Below are 22,454 nucleotides of genomic sequence, written 5' to 3' on the forward strand. Positions count from 1 at the left end.
CAGGACTGGGCCCAGGACTCAGAACCACAGAATCATTCAGGTTGAGCAAGACCCTCAGGATCCTGACTCCACTCTACAAGGCTCACCCCTAATCCATATGCCCAAGCACCACATCCAAAGCTCCTTTAAACACCTCCAGGGTTGGTGACTCCACCACCTCCCTGGGCAGCCTGTGCCAGTGTCTGACCACTCTTGCTGGGAATAAATCCTTCCTCCTGTCCAGTCTGAACCTCCCCAGTGGCAGCTTGAGGCCATTCCCTCTTCTTCTATCACTAATGACCTGGGAGCAGAGACCAGCAGCAGCCTCTCCACAACCTCCTTTCAGGGAGCTGTAGAGAGCCAGGAGGTCTTCCCTCAGCCTCCTCTCTTTCACACCAACCATCCCCAGCTCCTTCAGTTGCTCTCCATCAGATTTCTTCTCCAGGCCCTTCCCAGCTTCCTTGCCCTGCTCTGCCCTGGCTCCAGCACCTCCACAGCTCTCCTGTACTGAGTGCCCAGAACTGAAGCCAGCACTCCAGGTGTGGCCTCCCCAGAGCTGAGTCCCAGGGGACAGTTCCCTCCCTGCTCCTCTGGACACAGCATTGCTGATGCACCTCACACCTCTCACACCAATACAAACTGAGTAAATCTCTTATTGCTGCTGGGATGCAGGGAAGGAATTTACTACAATTACTAATCCCACACCATAGCTGCTTTGAATGGTTCTACAACAGGTTCAGAGAGAAATAAACTGCTGGGGAAAGCTTTTGCAAGTGAAAAGTTAAAGTGAAGCCTTGCAGCTGAGGTGTCCTCACAGAGCTGTGAATAAGGAGAAAGCAGCCAAAGCAGCAAGGGTCAAGCTCTCCTTCAAGCCCTGATGAGGCTGCTCAGGGGCAGCAGGGGCAGGAGGAGGCCGGTGGCTGCAGGACCCTGTCCCCAGCTGCTCGTAGGGTGCAGGCTGGGCACAAGCAGAGAGCAGGCTGCCACCTGCTGACTGCTGCCACCGGGCCGCGGAACAGCGCAGAACCCGAGCTCCATAGGGCTGCTGAGCTGAGATCACCAACTGCTCCCCCAGAGCTCACCAAGCCACCCCTGCTGCTAACCTCTGCCACTGCACCACAGCCCTCAGCACCACAGCCCTCAGCACCACAGCCCTCAGCACCACAGCCACACAGCTCTGAGACCCCTCCAGGGATGGGGACTCCACCACCTCCCTGGGCAGCCTGGGCCAGTGCCTGAGAGCCCTTGCTGGGAAGGAATTGTTCCTAACATCCAACCTGAGCCTCCCCTGGCACAGCTTGAGGCCATCTCCTCTGGTCTTGTCACACATACTTCCTCCCTCCCTCCATCCCTTAGACTGCTCGACCCATTGGGTGTCCCCCGGCTTGGGTGAGTGAAAGGGGGCTCGGTAAGAGCAGAGCACCCAGCACGGCAAGCAGGGGCGCCGGGGAGGACTGGAAGCAGAGAGCATTACTGCACAGCAAAGGGACTAAAGGGACTACAGAAGTGAGGCCAGCAGATGGAAAGAGCTGATCCTGCCCCCTCTGCTCTGCTCTGGGGAGACCTCACCTGCAGGGATGTATCCAGTTATGGGACCCCCAACACAAGAAGGACCTGGAGCTGCTGGAGAGGCTGCAGAGGAGGCCACCAAGATAAGCAGAGGCTGCAGAACCTCCCTGTGGGGCCAGGCTGGGAGAGTTGGGGCTGTTCAGCCTGGAGAAGAGAGGGCTCCAGGGAGACCTCAGAGCAGCCTCCCAGTACATGAAGGAGCTACAGGACAGCTGGGGAGGGACTGTTCAGAAGGGCTGTGGGGATAACCCAATGCAAGCTGTGAATCTGTGACTCTGTGAGATGTGCCTCACAACACTGAAACAGCTCTTGCTCAGGAAAAGAAGAGCAAATAAAAGTAGCTGGTCCTGCTGGGCATGTCACAGGCATGGAGCTCTGCAGGGATTATGCCAAGAGCTGGGCTGGTGCAGGAGTTTAGCCTGGCACTGGCTGTGGCTGTGTGTCTGCTTCCCCCCAGCACCAGCCCTGGGGCAGGCAGCGCTGCGACAAACACAAGTGCAGACAGACCTGTCATGCACCAAGTCCTAGGTTGTAAGCACCATAAGGGACCTTGAACTCATGGAAGTGAAGGGTACCTGCTCTGAAGAGCAAAATCATGGCAACAAAGGAGGTTGGGGCAGGAGCTGAGCTGCAGCAGAACATTCACTGGACGGATCCCAGCTCACCGCTGCGTCCGGACGCACCAAGACCTCCGGCCCCAGAGCACACGAGGCTCTGAGGAAACACTGACTGCAAGCACAGAAACACCATGAGCTCATCTTCCTGACAAGGTTCAGATCTTATGCTCTGAAAGAGAAGTTTGGAAAAGCTTCTGAGCTCCAAAGACACCCCAGTTCAGCTGCTAGTTAAGGATGTGAGAGATTACAAAACTAAGACATAGAAGTTCAGAGCTAGGCTGGATTCCCTTGACATCTTATGGTGGAAGGTTACTAATAGAAAAAGTTAATTAGGAAGCAGGAAAATATCAAGTAAGTGGGAACTGGAGACATTGAAATGACTTGGTGAAGGCAGCACAGTTTGTGGGAGCAGCTTCTCATACTGGGAGAAGTTCAAAACGAAAGGAGGGTGAGGAGCACGCGGTGGAAGGCTGTCTCCAGGCAGGCTCCACCAAAACCACTCTTATGAAAGAGACTCAGAGACAAACCCACGGCAAAAAAAGCCCCACTCAACTGCAAACTCTGAGCAGAGCTTGAGGCTGAAGCTGCCCCAGTACCTGTAAGTGAAGCAGAACAAAAAGCATTTCACTTAGGTTGGTGCATGCAGATCCACACCCAGCAGGCCACGGCTCACTGGGCACAGCCCAGGCAATCCCTGCCAGCAGGCAACACCCAGGCCTCCTCCCTCCATGGGAGTTACCAACTACACCAAGTGCAGCACTGGTTTGGAACAGAGCTAGTCCAGGAGTAGGGAAGTGATTTTCCCCCTGTGCACACCTCGAATCCTGGGTTCAGTCTTGGGCCCCTCACTCCAAAAAAGAAATTGAGGGGGTGGAGAGTGTCCAGGAAGGGCAACTAAACTGGGGAAGGATCTGGAGAAGAGGGCTGGGGAGGAGCAGCTGAGGGAGCTGGGGGTGTTGAGCCTGGAGCAGAGGAGGCTGAGGGAGACCTCATTGCTCTCTGCAGCTCCCTGAGAGGAGGCTGGAGCCAGGTAGGGCTTGGGCTCTGCTCCCTAGGCTCAGGTGAGAGAAAGAGAGGAATTGGCCTGAAATTGTGCCAGGGGAGGCTGAGGTTGGAGAGAAGGAGAAATTTCTTTGCTGCCAGAGTGGTCAGGGCCTGGCAGAGGCTGCCCAGGGAGGTGGTGGAGTCCCCATGCCTGGAGGTGTTGCAGCAAGCTGTGGCCATGGCTCCTGGGGTTTGGTGGCCATGGTGGGGTTAGGTTGGTGTTGGACTGGGTGAGCTTGGAGGGCTTCTCCAACTCAGACAATTCTATGATTCTTTGATTCTAGTCATGAGTAGCTTCCCTGAGGCCATGAGATTGTGCTTTTTTCTGGTTTACCTTGATTAAGCCTAAAACACACTTGTGCACCCATGTTCAGTGCCCCAGGGAAGGACAGAGCACTTTGGAGAAGAGACTCAAACTCTCAGGAGAAAACAAGAGAAAGCAGGACAAAGTGCAGCTGAAAAGCATGTGAGTGATGATGAATGAGTCAGGGGGAACAAGGAAAACCAAACTGGAGAGGAAAGCAAGCAAACAGCAAGAGCATCCAGAAAAGAACATCCTCTCCATAGTCCCTGAGGCCAAGTGTGTGTTGGTAGCACCCTCTGCCTGCCCTGGGGCCACACCTAGAGATCTGGAGAAGAGGGCTGGTGAGGAGCAGCTGAGGAACTGGGTTTGTTCAGCCTGGAGCAGAGGAGGCTGAGGGAGACCTCATTGCTCTCTGCAGCTCCCAGAGAGGGGGCTGGAGCCAGGTGGGGGTTGGGCTCTGCTCCCTAATAACAGGGGATAGGATGAGAGGAAATGTCCTCAGGTTGCCCCAGGAGAGGTTTACATTGGACATTAGAAGAAACTTGTTCACTGAAAGCATTCTCCAAGAGTGGAACAGGGTCCCCAGGGGTGTGGTTGAATCTCCATCCCTGGAAGTATTTAAGGAAGCAGAGATGTAATGTGGAGGGACATGGTTCAGAACCAGACTTAGTAGAGTTAGAGAAGGGTTGGACTTGATAATCTGAAAGGTCTTTTCCAGTCAAAATGATTCCAGGATTCTATAAGCAACACACATTAGCAGAGAGCAGAGCTGAAGGAGCCAGCTGCGATCACAGCTTGAGAAACTAAGTTTAGAGATGGGCAGTTTTCACAAGCCCCACAGCAGAGATGAGGTCTGAAACCCTCCAGTGACCTCTAGCAACCACACTGCCCTGCAGCCTGCAGGAGAAAACCTTTTGTATTTTAAGTTGGCCTCATGCAAACCAGAGCATGCAGCCTTCCCAGACCCATGGACAAAGAGATCCACTGCCTCTGGTCCCTGTGGAAAATCAGAGCTGCAGAGCAAAAATGGCGAGAAATGGATCAACTGAACCATGGTCTCCCCAGGGGAGAAGGACACTGAGCTGCAGAAGCAGCCACTGCTGCTCTCCACGGAGCAGAGGGTGCAAGGAGAAGAGCAGCACAGGTAACTGTCCCGTCCCAGGCATCGGCGATGCCCTCGGAGCAGGGAGAGCACCCGCAGGGGCTTGTTTCCCCCTCTCCCTTCCAAAAGCCCAACTGCTCCTCAGCCATGCTCCACACAAGGACAGACAGAAGATGGCCTTGTAGCAGAATGCAGAGCTTGTTTGCTGGGCAAACTCCCAGCGCTGCTTCTCGAGAACAGCTGGGCTTAACCACTGCCCCAGGGCTATCACCACCACCGTCCTCCTCCGGCCTGCAAGCACAGGCTTCAGCTGCCCATGCAGCCTGCGACCAGCAACATCTCCAGCCCTGCCCAGCGCCCAGGTTGTGCATCCCCAGCTCATGGAGTGCATTGGCTCCTGCTGCTGAGGGCTAAACAGGGGTCATGGAGTGATACTACTAGCAGTGAATTATATATGTGCTGGAGCATGAGGATTCAGGGTCATGGCCATGGGAAGAGAATATTCTGGGTCACCCCTCCTTGCTAGCGAAAAACATACCCAGCGCTGCAAACCAACAGCTGATACGTCTGCTCGCTGCCAGAGACTCCTTAACTCATTCCTCTACAGGAAGTACAGCAAATACTCTGCCCACTGAAGACATGCTTGAGCACAAAAAACCCTCTGGTGAACTGATGAGGACAAACCATCCTCCCCAGTGCAGTCAGAGAGCAACAGCAGACACAACACTAGTGGGGACAACCCCCAGAAATCGGCCCTAGTTCCTCCCTGCAGCCCAGCATGCGTTAGCCCTGGCTGCCAACTCCACAGCCAGATCCAGACAAGAGGTAGTCAGAGAATCAGAGAATCACAGAACGTATTTGGTTGGAAGAGACCTTCAGGATCATCCAGTCCAACCTTCAACCCAGCACTGAAGGGTCAGCACCAAACCACATCCCTAAGCACCAGGTCCACATGGGGCTTGACCCCAGGGATGGTGACTGCAGCACTGCCCTGGGCAGCCTGTTCCAATGTCTGAGAGCCCTTCCAGGGCAGAAACATTTCCTAATATCCATCTCCACTTCCTAATATAATCTTGGTTGGAAGACATCTTTCAGTTCATCAAGTTAACCCAGCACTGCCAGGGCACCACTGGACCACATTCCTCAGCATCTCTGGCCAGGCTGAACGATTCCATAATCACATCAAAAATCAGCCCAGTTGAGAGCATTCCAAATGTTTCTGTAAAATGTGAATATTTTAGGGGCTGTTTTTTGAAGCACTTCCACTTACTGCTCTTAGAAATGAACTTAAGTGTCAGCTGCTGTCACTGCTCAGCCCGGAGTCTCAGCAGAGCCTCTGCTTTACAGGTCCACGGCAGAGCCTGCAAACAAGCCTGGATTTTCAGCTCTGAAGGCACTCGCATATCTCAGTGCACAGCCAGCCTGTCATTTCACAGGAGAGTGACAGCTCTCCAGTGAATTTCTAAACCCTCCTCTCCATCAAAAGACACCAAATGAGCCCTGCCTCCATCACAATGATCTTTCTAACCCAGTTAATAAGGATTTGCTCTAGGAGCTGGAGACCTTCACAGAGAAGTAACATCCACACACGGCCCTTGACGAGGGGATGAACTGCAAAGTGTCATCTCGCTCCTGGTGAAGCCTTGCTTCACCTTCCCAAGCCCTGGGGTGCTGCACAGACCATCTCTAAACCACTGTCCTAATTTCTCTTGTTCTGCTGCTCTCCACACCCCAGAGGGTTTGGTGGGCTGCACACTGAGGTGTAGCCGCTGATCAGTACAGCAAACCACCCTGGATGTGCACTTCACTCCAGATGACACAAGCTCAGGCAGACACAGCCAACTTCAGGCTGGCCTCCTCCTGCTCTGTTACTGGGCAGGAGCTCTCAGGGACAAAGCAGCCCACTCCTCGGATTCACATCCTGCTCATCACAGTGCAGACCCCATCTAGCTGGAGGCTGTTCAGCCTGGAGAAGAGAAGGCTCCAGAGAGACCTCAGGGCAGCCTTCCAGTACCTGAAAGGGAGCTCTAGGCAGGCTGGGGAGGGACTGTTCAGAAGGGGCTGTGGGGATAGGACCAGGGGCAGTGGTTTGGAACTGGAGAAGGGCAGAGTTAAGTTGGACATCAGGAGGAGGTTCTGCACAGGGAGGCTGGGGAGACACTGGCACAGGCTGCCCAGGGAGGTGGTGGAGGCTCCATCTCTGGAGACATTCAAGCTCAGCCTGGCTGTGTCCCTGGGCAGCCTGCTCCGGCTGGAGCTGTCCCTGCTGCCTGCGGGGGGTTGCACAAGATGCCCTTTGAGGGTCCCTTCCAACCCAATGCAGTCTGTGAGATGTGCCTCACAATATTGAAGCCCTGGTGCAGTGTTGATCAAGTTGAGGTAACGGAGCCCTGAAGGGTATAATCTTGTACCAGCTACCATATTATAGAAGTCAATCAACTCCTGCAATTGCTCTGCAAGTCAACCTTCCGAGCACTCAATCTGCCATTCATGCTTCTGCACGCAGGTGAATCACTTCACCAGAACTCATCCAAATAAAGGAAAGTGAGCATCAAAGAAATGAAAACACCAGGAATAATCCAGACACGTCTGGCAACACTCTGTCTGATTTCAAAGGAGGCAACCTTGTAGCACGCTGGCGCTAGAAGTGAGACCCACCCGGGAGCCAGGCGCTGTCAAGTCTGTTCTCCCAAGCAGCAAGCGAAAGGACAAAAGGAAAGAGCCTCAGGGGAGGTTCAGGTTGGACACGAGGAACAATTTCATCCCCAAAAGTGTTGTGAAGACCTGGCACAGGTTGCTGAGGGCAGCGCCGAAGTCCCCATCCCGGGAGCTGTGTCGCTGTGCTGAGGGCCGCGGTTCGGCGGTGCACTTGGCGGGGCTGGGGTGCTGGCTGGACTGGAGGATCTTGAAGGTCCTTTCCAGCCTAAACAACGTTATATTCTACCACACGGGCACCCCAGTCCTGTTAGGTGAATTTAGTGTGAAGATAAGGCCCAAAGCTGCCGTGAAGCCAAAGGAGCAGCTGGGGAACCCCTTACTCAAGACAGTGCTTGCAAGAGAGCAGCCCTTGCTGAAGCCTCCCAAGCGCTTCTGTTCTGACTCAGCTGCTCTCAGGACCCTATACCACATCAACAAAGCAACCCGAAAGACATCACAACGCTCTGGGCACCCTGAAGCTATCTCCTTGCCAAGGCAAAGAGCAGGGGCAGGTGGGTTTGTGGTGGAGCACGTGCACCAGACCCTCAGCAAGTGGAAATCAGCATCCCTTCGAGTCCTGATGGCAGCCACAGTGGTTCCTCACAGCCACATCCTCCCCAACAAATACAAACTGCGTCACTCAGCTCTCATTCTCTGTAGAGAGCTCCAGTTCCTGCCCTCAGACTCTGGTGACTGCCACTGAAATTGAGCCCTAGAAATGTGGTCAGTGCTTTTAATTGTTTTGATTAAAATTCCTTCATTAAAGTCATTTTTCTGAGGCTTCATCTGCAGGAAATAAAGGCTTTCCCCACTCATGCTCCCAACTGTTCTTCTAAAGAAGCTCCTCTAACATTTTTTATGCTCAAACATCAGAACCTCTTGGATCAGTAGCACAAAAGTAAGCAAATATCATTCGGAGGGAGCTTTTCACCCCAAAACAAACATGAGCTGAGGGAACAGAAGCACTTGAACAGCAGGAGAACCATGATGGAAGCCTCAGCTTGTGCTTTCAAACAGGATTTTCTCTGGCACCTCGAGAGTGTCGTCTCTGATTACAGCAACGTGGAAAACCACCACCAAAAGGACCAAGCTACTTCCCTGGCAGCCATCTGGGCAGGACAGGCTGTGAGCTCGAGCTAGCTGAGTTTAGAAGGGAAAAGAAAGAAAAAGGAGGGAAAGAGAACACTCCCTGTCACCACTGCCCCCACAATGTCCCCCAGGAGCAGCTGGCACAGAGCAGGGAGGGCACAGAGCAATTTCCTTCTCTCTTATCTAACTCCTGCCTCCTTGGGCCATCAGAGCAGGACCTGGGGGTCCAGAGAAATTCTACTACCCCTGGGGTCAATGTGGGTGTGGAACACAGCGGGGAGCAGGAGGGGCAGGATCAAGGAGGCAGCTCAGGGCTGTCTGCAGAGCTGGTGCTGAACCAGGGGAAGGGGAGAGGTCCAATGGTGCTGCCTCAAGGATGGGAGGGTTGAGTGGGACACCAGGATGGGATGTGGGAGAGGGTCGGGAAGGATGGTCCAAAGAGCGGGGTTGTTCCTGGACAGACCATGCAAAGGAGGAACTCTTCAGTAGGTAGAAAGAGAAAATCCTTTGGAGACGGTGCAAAGAGGCAATTCTTGGACAGTCCTCACAAAGGAGAAAACCCTTGGATGAGTGGTTCAAGGGAGGACCTTTCAAAGTGATCAGGCAAGAGAAGAACATAAGGGCAGCCCTTAGTCAGCCATTGCAAAGGGGAAAGCCTTGGAAGGATGCTGCAAGAGGGAAACTCACAGTCAGCCACTGCAAATGATCAAGACTTGGGGAGGTAGTTCAGGGGGAGCTCCTTGGAGAGGTACTTCAGCGGTGAAGTACAGCAATGTAAACTGCAAACCCTTGGACAGCAGTGGAAAACAGGACCCTTGGACATCGGTGGAAATGGGGAACCCTGGGAGGGGGGTGCCAAAGGAGAACCCTTGCACAGCCAGCTCAAAGGTGGAATTCTTGGAGGGGTCATGCAACAGGGAACTCCTTGTGCAGGCTGCACAAATGGGAAGCCCTCAGACCGGTGGTTAAAAGGAAGACCCCTTAGACAGGTAGCACAACGGGAAAACCCCCGGGCAGTGTGAGAAGCAAAGAAACACCTGGAGAGGCAGCGGAGAGGAGGAAGCCCGGGCGAGCAGGGTGTCCCTGGGCACAAGGGGAGCTGGAAGCAGGGGGAGCAGCGCACCTGTGTATGTTCATCTCCCGGGGCGGCCGCCGCGCCTTGTCGTAGGCCACCTTGGCGAAGACGCCGGCAATGAGCACGAAGGCGATGGCCCCGCACGAGATGTAGACGGTGGCGTTGGTGCTGTCCTTGTCCGGGTCGTACTTGTTGGCGTCCCCGTCGGCTCCGTTGCCGCCGTCGGCGGGCAGGGAGCCGCTGGCCGTGGTGGGGTGAGCCCACTCGGGGCTCTTGTAGTTGCGGCAGAGGCTCTGGTTGAGCTTCTCGGCGCGCTTGTTGCAGCAGAAGCGGTAGAAGCAGGTGCCGCAGCAGTAGCGGAAGCCTGTCAGGCTGTTGTTGCACTCGAACTCCTTGTCCCACTGCCCGCTCACGTCGTAGTACCCCCAGCACGTCTCATGGGCCGGGGCCGAGCCGCCCCCACCACCCCCACCGCCGCCGGGGGGGCTCCTGCCGCCTCCCGCTGCCTTCCCTCGCCCGGGCAGCACCGTGGGGGCGGCCGCCCCCGGCCCCGCTAGCGTTTGGTTCAGCAGCTCCTTGCCCGGTTTCGGGGTCCGCCGTGGAGCCGCCGCCGCCGCCCCCTGGGTCCGATTGCCCTTGGCGCGGGGGGGCCCGGCCGCCTGCGCGGCCAGCAGCAGGGCCAGCAGCTGCAGGGCCAGCAGCAGCAGCAGCGGCAGCAGCAGGTGCCGCGGCCCCATGGCGGGGCGAGGCGGGGGCCGGCGGGCGCGGTGCGGAGCTCGAACGGCGGTGCGGGGCTCAGCGACCGCGGCTCTGCCCCATGGAGCGGATGTGGGGATGTGGAGGCGCTTGTCCCGCTGCTGCCGCTCGGCTCTTCAGCGGCGGCTGCCCGGCGCCGGCAGCTTCATGCCGGGGCGCAGCGGAGCCCGGCGGAGCGGGGCTGGGAGCAGCAGGGTCCGGAGCCGGCCGGTACTCCTCCGGCGAGGCGCTGCGAGAGACGGGGAAAGAAGGGTAAGAGCTCGCCGCGTCCCCCGCGCCCCGGGCACCCCCGGCCCGCCCCCGCCCCCCGCCCACGGCCTTACCATGCCGGAGCGGGACTGCAGCGGGGCCGGGGGCCGGGCTGCCCGCGCTCCGAGCCCAGGCGGGGGCGGAGCGGCGCGGAGCCGGGCGCGGAGCAGGGGCGGGCGCTGAGCCGAGCCGAGCCGAGCCGAGCCGCGCCGGGCGCTCCGGATTAGACCCGCCCACCGCTGCCGGGCCCGCTCCTGACATCACTCCCGGGCCGCCGCCGTCACCCTGCGCGGGGTCCGCTTCGCGAACGCGCCGGACCGGAGACCTCCGAGCTTTCCCCGCAACCCGCCCGGGGCAGCGCGCACCGGCCGCGGCTCCGGCTCCGCCCGCTCGGGAGGCATCGGCATGAGCGGGCTGGCTGCCTGCGGTGCCACCAGGAAGGGAACCTGTAAGGGGGTGCAGCGCTTTAGGGGATGTGCAGGTCTACGGTGAGTGCAGGGCTCTGGGGGAGTGCAGGGTTAAGGGGGGGAGGGCGTAGGTCTATAGGGGCATGCGGGACTATGGAGGAGTGCAGGGCTATAGGGGTTACAGGGTTATGGGGGGTGCAGGGCTATAGAGGGGTGCAGGGCTGTAGGGGGGTGCAGGGCTGTAGGGGCGTGCAGGGCTATAGGGGGTGCAGGGCTATGGGAGGTGCAGGGCTGTAGGGGCGTGCAGGGCTATAGGGGGGTGCAGGGCTATAGAGATGGTGCAGAGCTGTAGGGGGTGCAGGGCTATAGAAGGTGCAGGACTATAGGGGGTGCAGGGCTATAGAGATGTTGCAGAGCTGTAGGGGGTGCAGGGCTATAGGGGGTGCAGGGCTATAGGGGGGTGCAGGGCTATAGGGGGTGCAGGGCTATAGAGATGGTGCAGAGCTGTAGGGGTGCAGGGCTATAGGGGGGTGCAGGGCTATAGGGGGGTGCAGGGCTATAGAGATGGTGCAGAGCTGTAGAGGGTGCAGGGCTGTAGGGGGTGCAGGGCTGTAGGGAGTGCAGGGCTATAGGGGTGCAGGGCTGCAGGGGTTACAGGAGGTGTGGTCCCCATCAGAGCAAGCACAATGTGGTGCATGAGGTTATGGTCTCTACGGAGGTGGGCAGGGGTGTGGTCCCTATAGATGTGTGTGGGGCATGGCTGCCTGTCCCTGTAGGTGTGTGGGGCACAGCAGGGCCTATGGGGGCTGTGGTGCCCTGGGGGTGGTTCCTATAGGTGTGCACGAGGTTATGGATTGGTGTGTGCAGGGAATGTGGTCCCTGTGGATGTCTGAGGGCCACACAGACCCTACCTGAGTGCACACAGACAGTAATAGATGCTCTGCATCACAGTGTGTGTGTGGTATGATCCTCATGAAGATGTGTGAGCAGCCCTAGAAACGTGCACGAGCTGTTCGGGCTGGTGACCTAGAGACACACACAGGGGTACTGGAGCCTGGGTGTGCAAGCAGCTCTGCCCAAGCAGCTAAGGGGCAGAGCTCCCTCACTTCTCCAGGAGGTTCCCATCACAGGGAGGGCAGTGCAGCAGCACAGACTGGTGCTGGGCAGATGCTGTCCCCAGGGCTGTCCTGCCCACCAAGGCTGGGCTGTCCCCACATGGAGAAGCCTCCCGGGCTTCACAGGGATTGCCACACTAGCCTGGGCTTGTCCACACCTGCCGAGGAAGGTGCCCTGAGTCCAGGTGAGTCCCAGCTCCCTGCTGGGAGGGCACTCCCCACCCCAACCTGTCTGATCCGGTGCCTACTTCAGAAGGGTTCCCCTCCAGGGCAGCTCTGGGGTGCTGTAGGGATGGGCTAGCAATGCCCTGGGCTGGCCATACTCAGTGCCCTAGGCACAGCCACCACACAGCTTGGAGCAAGCTTCCTGCAGATGCAGAAGGTTTCACTGCTGTGAGCCCCCCCGGCAGATTTTCCTCAAAGTCCTGGTGCTTCCCCTGTGCTGCCTTGCACACCAACCTCCAGGCTTTCCAAACATTTCCTGAAGACTCAGGAGGCTTTGCCAGCTGTAAGGACACACAGAGGACAGAGGACTCGCAGCGAAGGAGCACATGGAACAGAAACTGAAGTGCTGCCCTGTAGCTGTAGGCAAGCAGCTTTCAGGAGGGTGAGGAGGCTCGTGGAGGGGAAAGAGAGCAGTGGAGAGAAGGAGAAACCACCCCTGAAAACCCCCTCCCCTGAGCCTCCCAGTCTGAGAATCATCTCCACAAACTACCCAGGTTTGAATGCCCACAGCTTGTGGCTAGAGGCATCTTATAGCTCTCTCAGGAGATCTCATGGACTGTGAGACTCCAAGGAAAGCTTTAGCTCTGCCATCTAAAGCTGTGATGCTGGAGGGCACCTGTGAATATCACACAACCACTTCACTCCTCAAGAAGCCTCACTTTGTGGTGGCCCTAGGAGTCCTGTGTCTAAGGGATGTGTTCAAGTCTTATGGTAAATCAACACCATGGGGACTCCAGGCCTCGGCAGTACCTGACCCCAGACTCAAAAGTGATGCAGGAAGAAGCCTAAGACCAATGTGGTCACCCAGATGGGAGTATGAGCTGGTTTAATGCAGGTCCCCTTCTAAAACTTAAACACTGGGAGCCCAGCTCATCTACTTCCCATTGGGGCTTATGCTGCCACTATAGGTGTCCTCCAGAACCTTGCATCTAACGTTGTCAAGTGGGTGTGACTGATAGTGGGAGGTCATCTGCAAGCGTGGAACTTCCAGCTCCCCAGCATGGCTTTGTTAAAATCACCACAGTGAGCACCTTCAGCCCTGAGCTGCCTTCTGCAGGGTAGGTGCAAAGTGTAGGAGGAACCAGAATGTAATAATCTGCATCTTCCCCTCATCCCTGCACAGTTGTGGAGGTGCTGAGGTCTCTGCTGAGGTCCTGCTCTGGAGAGGGGAGTTGTCACTCTAGAGGAAGCCCAGCAGCCCCTCCCTCGTGAAGCTCACCTGCTGAAGGCAGTCCTCAGGGACCAGATCTGTAATTCCTGAGGCACAAGCTATTGGCACTCAGCTGTGCTCATGCCAAAGGGCACAGAGGATGCAACATCTCCCTGGGGGCAATACTAAGTGTTCAGTATTCTGCCCCACAGAATCTTTGGGGTCAGAAACTTGACTTTTCTCAGTGTGTCTGTAGAGCCTCCAGCACTGCCTGAGACGTGGACTCCAGCTGCTCCTGTGATGCTGCTCTGGGTGTATCAGAGCAAGGTGAAACACCCAGATGTCCCTGCCTCCTCCTGCCCCATCAATCAACACCAAAAAGGAAGCAAAAGAAGGACAAAGTCTCCATGGATCTCCTGTATAATCTCATTGCATTGCCCAGGGCCAAAACAGAATCATAGATTCATGGAATGGGTTGGGTTGGAAGGGACCTCAAAGCTCATCCAGTTCCAGCCCCCTGCCCTGGGCAGGGACCCCTCCCACCAGCACAGCTTGCTCAGGGCCTCATCCAGCCTGGCCTGGACACCTCCAGGCAGGGCACAGCCACAGCCTCCCTGGGCAGCCTGTGCCAGGCTCTCCCCACCCTCACTGCCAACAATTTCTTCCTCCTCTCCACTCTCAGTCTCCCCTCTCCTAGCTCAAGCCATTGTCCCTTGTCCTGGCACTCCCAGCCCTTGGCCAGAGTCCGCCCCCAGCTCTTCTAGAGCCCTTCAGGTACTGGAAGGCTGCTCTGAGGTCTCCCTGAAGCCTTCTCTTCTCCAGGCTTAGCAGCCCCAGCTCTCACATCCCATAACAGGATGGGAAGAGCTAAAGCAAATGTGGGAAGAAGGAAACAGTCACTGAGGAGCAGGGTCAGAGCTCTGGGTCTTCTCTGGGACCTGCAGCTTTGAGGCTGGCTGCAGAAGGGAAGGACAATGGCACTGTACCCCACACCAGCCTTCACTGATGACAGCTCCACTCCTGAGCTTAATCCCCACCTCAAAGTCAAAACTAAAGCTCCAGCACTTTGTCTTCTCACAGAACCACAGAATTGTTTGGGTTGGGGAAGCCCTCCAAGCTCACCCGGTCCAACACCAACCCAGCCCCACCATGGCCACCAAACCACGGCCCCAGGAGCCATGGCCACAGCTTGCTGCAACACTTCCAGGCATGGGGACTCCACCACCTCCCTGGGCAGCCTCTGCCAGGCCCTGACCACTCTGGCAGCAAAGACATTTTTCCTCCTCTCCAACCCGAACCTCCCCTGGCACAACTTCAAGCCATTTCCTCCCCTTCATCTCCGGTCCCATCCCCCTGGGTGGCCTTTCCCTGCTCTCCTGTTTTCCGGTTTGTCTCCTTGACTGGGAGCTTTCATCTCTCTGCTGGAAACACCACAGCTGCTGGCACTGGAGGGAAGTGCAGGATCAGGAGCTTCTGTTCCATCCCTTCCCCTCACTTTCCTTCATCCCTTTTCTCCTGCCACCACTTGTGGGACTCTGATGACTTTGTGAGGAGTTTCTAATGAGTCTGCTGTGCCCAAAAGCCGGTTCTTCCTCGCCGAGGGATTCCTGGTGACCGTGAATCTTTATTAAAGTGAGCCCAGCACTTTGGACCTAATTTTCCTTCTAAAATTAATGTAGATACCAAGAGCTAATAATAGGAGTTTGGAGGATTATTGCTGTGAACCTGAATTCTCTCTTGCTTGACTAGAAATGGGCTGGCTGAAGGGGCTCCAGGAGAGCTGGGGAGGGACTCTGGACAAGGGCTGGGAGTGCCAGGATGAGGAACAATGGCTTTGAGCTGGGAGAGGGGAGACTGAGAGTGGAGAGGAGGAAGGAATTGTTGGCAGTGAGGGTGGGGAGAGCCTGGCACAGGCTGCCCAGGGAGGCTGTGGCTGTGCCCTGCCTGGAGGTGTTCCAGGCCAGGCTGGATGAGGCCCTGAGCAAGCTGTGCTGGTGGGAGGGGTCCCTGCCCAGGGCAGGGGCCTGGAACTGGATGGGCTTTGAGGTCCTTTCTGACCCAAACCATTCTGTGACTATGATACGTAGAAAGTGCAGGGTGGGTCCTGAGTTTGCTACAAGCAGAAAGCTGCTTTAAATGGCACAGTGAATGAAAACCAGTCAGGGAAAGGTGAGGGGGACAAGTGCAGTGACAACAGACACCAAGGTAGCTGGGGTCCAGCCATGGCAGTGCCACATATGAGCAGCAGCTTCTGCAGTTCCCTCAGCAGCTGCTTCAAAGGCAGGGACAAGAAGCTGCCTGAGAAAAAGGGACAGCTCCTCAGCTTTTGTTCCCTGGTGCCTGGGAGAATTCGTGCTGTGGATGGGTTTGTACAGTCGGAGGGACTGTGATTATCTGTACCCTTGGGAACATCTTGTTTCTCATTCTTCCTCTCCATCCAGCCGGGGTGGCAGTGAATGTCACCGGCTGCTGCTGTGCTCCCGCGCTGACGTAGGTGCCTGTCTTTGGGGCATTCTCAAGAGCTTCAGTGCTTTCTGTCTCGGGCAGGGGGGAGAAGGGGAGGAGAGCCCTGCCGGATCTGCAGGCAGTTCTGCAGACAATTCACCCACCTCTGCCAGCCGGGGCAGCAGGGCGCTGCTGCTGCCTGCAGCGATGCCAGCAGCAGGAGGTGCCACCAGCCCGGGCAGCCCAGCGCTGCTGGGGAGGCTCCGTGAGCTCGCTGCCGTCTCACCGGCTCTGGCCAGGCACTTCATCAATGCACTCGCTCGAGATGGCCGTGTGGGGCCATCTGTAAACAGAAGACAAAGAAACTTCTCCAGCAAATGATTGATTCCTCTTTATTTATCTAGGTCTGCTTGCAGAGAAGGCTTCAGAAAGTACTTTTACCACTGCGCCTCTGCAAACCCTGTGCTGCTGTGCTCAGGTGGATGGACATGGGCTCAATATCTTCTCCAGGTGGAAGAAGCTCTGACACAAACCTGGCTGCCAGACCCCAGTGTTCCTCCAGTAATGCTCTGTGCTGTGCACAGTGCTGCTGCCTGCACAGCTCCCACAGCTGTTTTCTGTCGTTTCCCACACAGCCCTCCCCCACCTCCAGGTTCAAACTCTCCAAGAAAACCCTTACAGAACAAACAAAATTCTTCCCAGTGAGGGTGGGGAGAGCCTGGCACAGGCTGCCCAGGGAGGCTGTGGCTGTGCCCTGCCGGGAGGTGTTCCAGGCCAGGCTGGATGAGGCCCTGAGCAAGCTGTGCTGGTGGGAGGGGTCCCTGCCCAGGGCAGGGGCTGGAGCTGGATGAGCTCTGAGGTCCCTTCCAACCCAACCCATTCCATGAATCTCTGAAGCTGTCGTGGGGGCACCACACCTCCATGTGCAGATGGAGATCTGTAAGCAGAAAGTCAGCTCTAAGCTCACTGCTCTGGCCCCTTGTAGCTGGCAGAGACCTGTTTCAGACAAACAGAACTCACCTGGTGGTGTCTCTGCACTTTGTGAATTCTTGTGGGGACTTAGAATGTTTGGTTCACAAATGGCTTGGGTTGAAGGGGCCCCTGGAGGTCATGCAGTCTGCTCCTTGATGGGAACAGGGCAGAAAATCCATCACAAGGGAAACCTCCAACTGTTCCCTGTGGCATCCCTTGGGGCTCAAGGCAGAGTGATGGGGACACAAGAGACCTCACCGTGGGCTTCTCCTTCACTGGCACCTACTGTGCCCATGGCGCCTCCAGGCCTGCCCACCAGTTCAGAAAAGACATTTGAAGCTGGTTTGGGTTCTCCCTTTGTCACTGAAAATGGGGGGGTGCTACAGGTTGGTTCTCTCAGTCCATGACAGATGCAGGTGTCTGGCCCCCATCTTGGTGGTATCCTTCATCTTCCTCTGTGTGCACAGAAGGGAAAGCAGTGAGAGCTTCCCTTTCCCATATCATTACCCTCACTCTTGTGATTTCCATCACCATTATGACACCAACCTGCCCCACTCTCACAAGGGCAGGCCCCTCCCTCTTTTCCCAGCACACAGCCAGGCACTGCTCCATCAGTGCCCAACAGTCTTTGCTATGGAAGCTGGCAAACCCAGCAGCCACTCTTCCATTCTTATTGTCCTACAGCTCAAGGTACTTCATCACCAACCAGCATGAGCCAGGAGACACTGTCCAAGCCAGCAGAGAAGCAGATGGAAGGAACCAGATTGCATGCATCCAACACCTTGCACAGTCATTACCTAGCCAGGGGCTGGGTGCAGATAACACCAAATGAGTGATGTTCACACTGGTACTGATGATCAGAGGGCTGCCTCCTGGCACAGTAATGTGATGAGGCACTTGGACAGCTTCCTCCACTGAGATGGAACAGGTTGCCCAGGGAGGCTGTGGCTGTCCCCTGCCTGGAGGTGTTCCAGGCCAGGCTGGATGAGGCCTTGAGCAGCCTGTGCTGGTGGGAGGGGTCCCTGGGCATGGCAGGGGGTTGGAGCTGGATGACCTCTGAGGTCCCTTCCAAATCCAACCATTCCATGAGTCCATGAAAGTCCACCCACAGCCTACCACCTCCCTGTGCACAACTGTCAGGCCATGTCCCTACGCTCCTCAGCCAAATGTCTTTTAAACCCCCCCAGGGATGGTGACTCTACCACTGCCCTGGGCAGCCTCTTCCAGTGCCTGATGACACTTTTGGAGTAAAAATTTTTCCTAATACCCAAATATTTTTCTAGCACCCTAACATTCCTGCAGCCACAGAACAGTGAGTCACTGACTGGAGTGACCTGCTCCAAGCGCTCACCCTCAGGACATACGCACAATGTGTCCTTGGGGTCCTGACACCTGTGTTGAAAGAGCAAAGAGGATGGAAGCCACAGCTCGAGGCTCCTGCAGTGCTGTGTGGGACATGCAAGCTACATCTGGTGACTCACCTGCAGCAGCCTCTGTGGCTGTGCTGCAGACCAAGAGCATTTCTCTGTCATGGAATCACAGAATGGTTTGGGTTGGACCTCAAAGCTCATGAAGTTCCAGCCCTCTGCCATGGGCAGGGACACCTCCTACCAGCACAGCTTGCTCCAGCCTAGCCTGGAACACTTCCAGGCAGGGGACAGCCACAGCCTCCCTGGGCAGCCTGTGCCAGTGTCGAGGAGGGAAGAGGAGAGGTTCGGAGAGGAGAGGTTCAGAGAGGAGAGGAGAGGAGAGGAGAGGTTCAGAGAGGTTCAGAGAGGAGAGGTTCAGAGAGGAGAGGAGAGGTTCAGAGAGGAGAGGTTCAGAGAGGAGAGGAGAGGAGAGGAGAGGAGAGGAGAGGAGAGAAGAAAGGAGAGGTTCAGAGAGAAGAAAGGAGAGGTTCAGAGAGGAGAGGAGAGGTTCAGAGAGGAGAGGTTCAGAGAGGAGAGGAGAGGAGAGGTTCAGAGAGGAGAGGAGAGGAGAGGTTCAGAGAGGAGAGGTTCAGAGAGGAGAGGAGAGAAGAAAGGAGAGGTTCGGAGAGGAGAGGAGAGGTTCAGAGAGGTTCAGAGAGGAGAGGTGAGGAGAGGTGAGGAGAGGAGAGGAGAGGAGCCAGTGCTGTTCAGCAGAAGTAGGCCAGTGTTTAGGCGCTGTGGGACCAGCAGGGTGCTAACCTGCAGCTTCTCAGATGCTGAGGTTCCTTTGTCTCATACCCAACCTCTCAGCCTTGCTTTGTAGCTGACACACAGAGGCAGGGGGAGGCTGCTGCATGAATGTGCAGCAGATCTGCAAGGGGAAACCAAAGTCTGAAGCACTTACAGAGGGTGTCACATGGATGGCAACTGCTGGGGCTGTTCCCACCCTGCTGAGCCCTGTGGCTGAGGCAGAGCCCACGGGAGGAGAAGGGGCAAGGATATTGGCCCAGGCTCCCTCAGCCAGGACTCCTGCTGGAGAATTGTCTCTCTCTTCCCCTGTGCTGTAGCCAGAGCAGGCTCCTGCTGGCCAGCTACGTTTGGTGCCAAGAGGAAGCAGCTGTGTCCAAGCCACTGGGGCCTTGCTGGAGCCTGCTTCCAGAACCGGCATCCCTGGGAAGGCTGAAGGACCTTGGGTCTGTCTCAGTGTGTGCACCAACCAGCCTCCTTCAGCTGCCTGCTTGGAAGAGCTCAGCAGCAGCCTGGTCACTGCTTGGTTCCTCCCCATCAATGAAGACTCTGCCCTGGGGGGTTCCCTGTGCTCCCACACTGCTGGTGGGGTGCTGTGCCCCAGCTTTCCTGTCGGCTGCAACATTGCCCTTTGCTCAGCAGGGCTCTGCCTGGGCTCATCTCACTGCTGCCTCTGAAGAGGGAAACTGCAACAAGACCACGGGAGGAGGAGAAGCTAAAAATGCCTTCAAATCTAAGGATCTCCAGAGGCTTTTCCTGACCTAACACTAATTGTGTTCTCTGCAGAGGGACTTGCATGGCCATCATGATCCCATGCTCCTCATCTTTCCATGAAACTCACTATCCAGTCTAGATAGGAAGCATGATCCATGGCCAACTGCCTATTCAGCAAGTCAGTCTAGGAGAAATCCAGGTCATCACACCTGGGTGGAGGCACCACAGAGATCCTCACTACAGCAGCTCCCCTTCTACCCCACTCTCAGAGCACCAAGCTAGAATGAGTGTAGAAGAGGAGCATGACAGCAAACCTTCATCTTCCTTGCAGGGGTCGGATGGTGGGATTGGGGCTGGTCAGCCTGGAGAAGAGAAGACTCCAGGGAGAATGTAGAGCAGCCTTCCAGTACCTGAAGGGGCTACAGGAGAGCTGGGGAGGGACTGTTCAGAAGAACCTCTGGGGACAGGACCAGGGGCAATGGTTTGAAACTGGAGCAGGAAAGAGTTAGGTTGGACATCCAAGGAAGGGTGCCAAGGGTGCCAAGGGTGTGGTTGAGACCTTATCCCTGTAGACATTCAAGGTCTAGTTGGATCTAGCTGGAGGTGTCCCTGATGCCTGCAGGGTGCTTGGACAGGATGACCTTGGAGGATCTCTTTCAGCTAAGTGCATTCTGTGACTGTGTGAAGCAGCTCAAGGGGAACACATTGAAGAGTGGCAGCAATAGAGCAATAGGAAGAGCTGTCCAAAAGGGGCACTGCCTAACATTTTGGTGTAAGAGTGAGCAGCAGGGCTCAGGCAGTGACCTGCTGAAGGTCAGAGAGGCCATGCAGGAGAGCAGTGCCCATCTGGCAGCAGGGCAGGTTTCTGCACAGAGCACCCAGGTCACTGAGCAATGAGAGAGCTTTCAGTGTGACACATCCTGCCCCTCGCCTCCAGCACTCCCTCTGGTTCCCTTTGCAGTTGCACTTTGCTCCTTAGCTAGCAGCCCCAGGGAAGGAGCCAGTTCTTCCCAGCAATTCAGCAGCAGGATGAATGACTGGAAACAGGAGTCAACAGTCATAGAATCAGAGAATGGGTTGGGCTGGAAGGGACCTTCAAGATCATCTAATTCCAACCCCCTGCCATGGGCAGGGACCCCTCCCACCAGCACAGCTTGCTCAAGGCCTCATCCAGCCTGGCCTGGAACACCCCCAGGCAGGAGGCAGCCACATCCTCCCTGGGCAGCCTGTGCCAGAGTCTCCCCACCCTCACTGCAAAGAAATTCTTCCTCCTCTCCACTCTCAGTCTCTCCTCTCCCAGCTCCAAGCCATTGTTCCTCATCCTGGCACTCCCAGCCCTTGGCCAAAGTCCCTCCACAGCTCTCCTGGAGCCCTTCAGGTACTGGGAGGCTGCTGATGCTTCCTGGCAGACAAATCATCTATTTATATTTCAAGAGGCTGGAGATTCTCTCTAGATGCTGGGAGACTTTTATTACAATTCTCACTCACTTTGGTTTGATGCTTTCCTGTGGGGTTTTTTATTGGGTTTGGTTTGGTTTGGTTTTGAGTTTGGATTTGGTTTTCCTTCATTGGAAAAAGAAAGAAAAGGCAGACAGAAAACCTTTAGTTCTGAATGGTTCTTCAACCTTCACCATCCCTTGGCCTGTAGCAACTGGGAGCCCAGTTGCCCTCACCTGCAGATAGATGGACTGGGAGGAGCTGGTGCCGTCAAGCAGCAGGTGCTGCCTGTGCCCCCCTCCAAACTCCATCCTGCTGAGCACAGGGAACTAGTGCAGAGCTTGACTGAGTTTCTCAGGCCTGGAGCCAAAGGGGAGCTGCCTGGGAACAGAAGGTCCTTGGAACATTTTTCTCCCAGCTTTGGTCTATCCCAGATGTGAAGCTCAGAGGGATTTGCAGTCTGATGTCTGCTGCATCCCATCGTGGTGCTCATGCAACTGGGAAGGCAGAGAGTGAGCTCCTGACAGGAGCTGACCGCGGTTATGCCAGGGGAGGTCCAGGTTGGTGATTAGAAACAATTTCTTTGCTTCCAGAGTGGTCAGGGCCTGGCACAGGCTGCCCAGGGAGGTGGTGGAGTCCCCATGCCTGGAGGTGTTCAGCAAGCTGTGGCCATGGCTCCTGGGGCCAGGGTTTGGTGGCCATGGTGGGGTTGGGGTGGGGTTGGCTTGGATGGTCTGGGAGGGCTTTTGCAACCCAAACCATTCTGTGATTCTGTGATCAGGGCCAGCACAAGGGGCAGTGGGCACAGACTGGCAGCCAGGAGGTTGGATCTGAGCAGGAGGAGAAAGTTGTTTGTTGGGAGGGTGCTGGAGGCCTGGAGCAGGCTGCCCAGAGAGGTTGTGGAGTCTGCTGGTGTGGAGAGCTCCCAACCCCTCCTGGGCACTGTGCCCCTGGGCAAGCTGCTGTGGGTGCCCTGCTGGAGCAGGGCTTGGGCTGGATTCTGATTTACAGCAGAGGGGTCTGGGTGCTGCTCACTCAGGTGTCATGGTGGCAGTGAGGGACTCCGGGTGTTGGGTCAATGAGTGCCCACAGGCAGCAGTGGAGGAATGCAATGAAACCTAGAGGTACTTCCATGGAGGGAATTCCAGAGTCTCAGCAGATGAATGGAAGAAGTGTGTTCCTTAGGAGGAGCCTGGGCTGTGCACACCTTCAGTGACACTGCTGGTGCAGGAAGAGAGAGGAGACAGCACCTCATGAACTCCAGAGATACCTGCCCTGACACAGATCACGGCCACTGCACATCTCCAAGCCTGTGACCCTCCTGCTCCTGGCTCACATGCTCAATAAAGCAG

At 56.4% G+C, this 22,454-nt stretch overlaps 1 protein-coding gene across 1 annotated transcript in view; it reads right to left on the reverse strand.

The window, feature by feature from the left end:
• The window catches only part of LOC104309455 (protein shisa-6), a 65,642-nt gene extending 55,190 nt beyond the window's left edge, over window positions 1–10,452 (reverse strand). Inside the window, exon 1 of the mRNA XM_054171117.1 lies at window positions 9,525–10,452. Within this exon, the coding sequence (XP_054027092.1) occupies window positions 9,525–10,213 (689 nt within the window). The 5' untranslated portion in view covers window positions 10,214–10,452. The remainder of the gene's footprint in view (window positions 1–9,524) is intronic.
• Between the last annotated feature and the right edge of the window lie 12,002 nt (window positions 10,453–22,454).

The sequence above is a fragment of the Dryobates pubescens genome, chromosome 20 (genome assembly GCF_014839835.1).
Source record: "Dryobates pubescens isolate bDryPub1 chromosome 20, bDryPub1.pri, whole genome shotgun sequence".
NCBI classification, from domain to species: Eukaryota; Metazoa; Chordata; class Aves; order Piciformes; family Picidae; genus Dryobates; species Dryobates pubescens.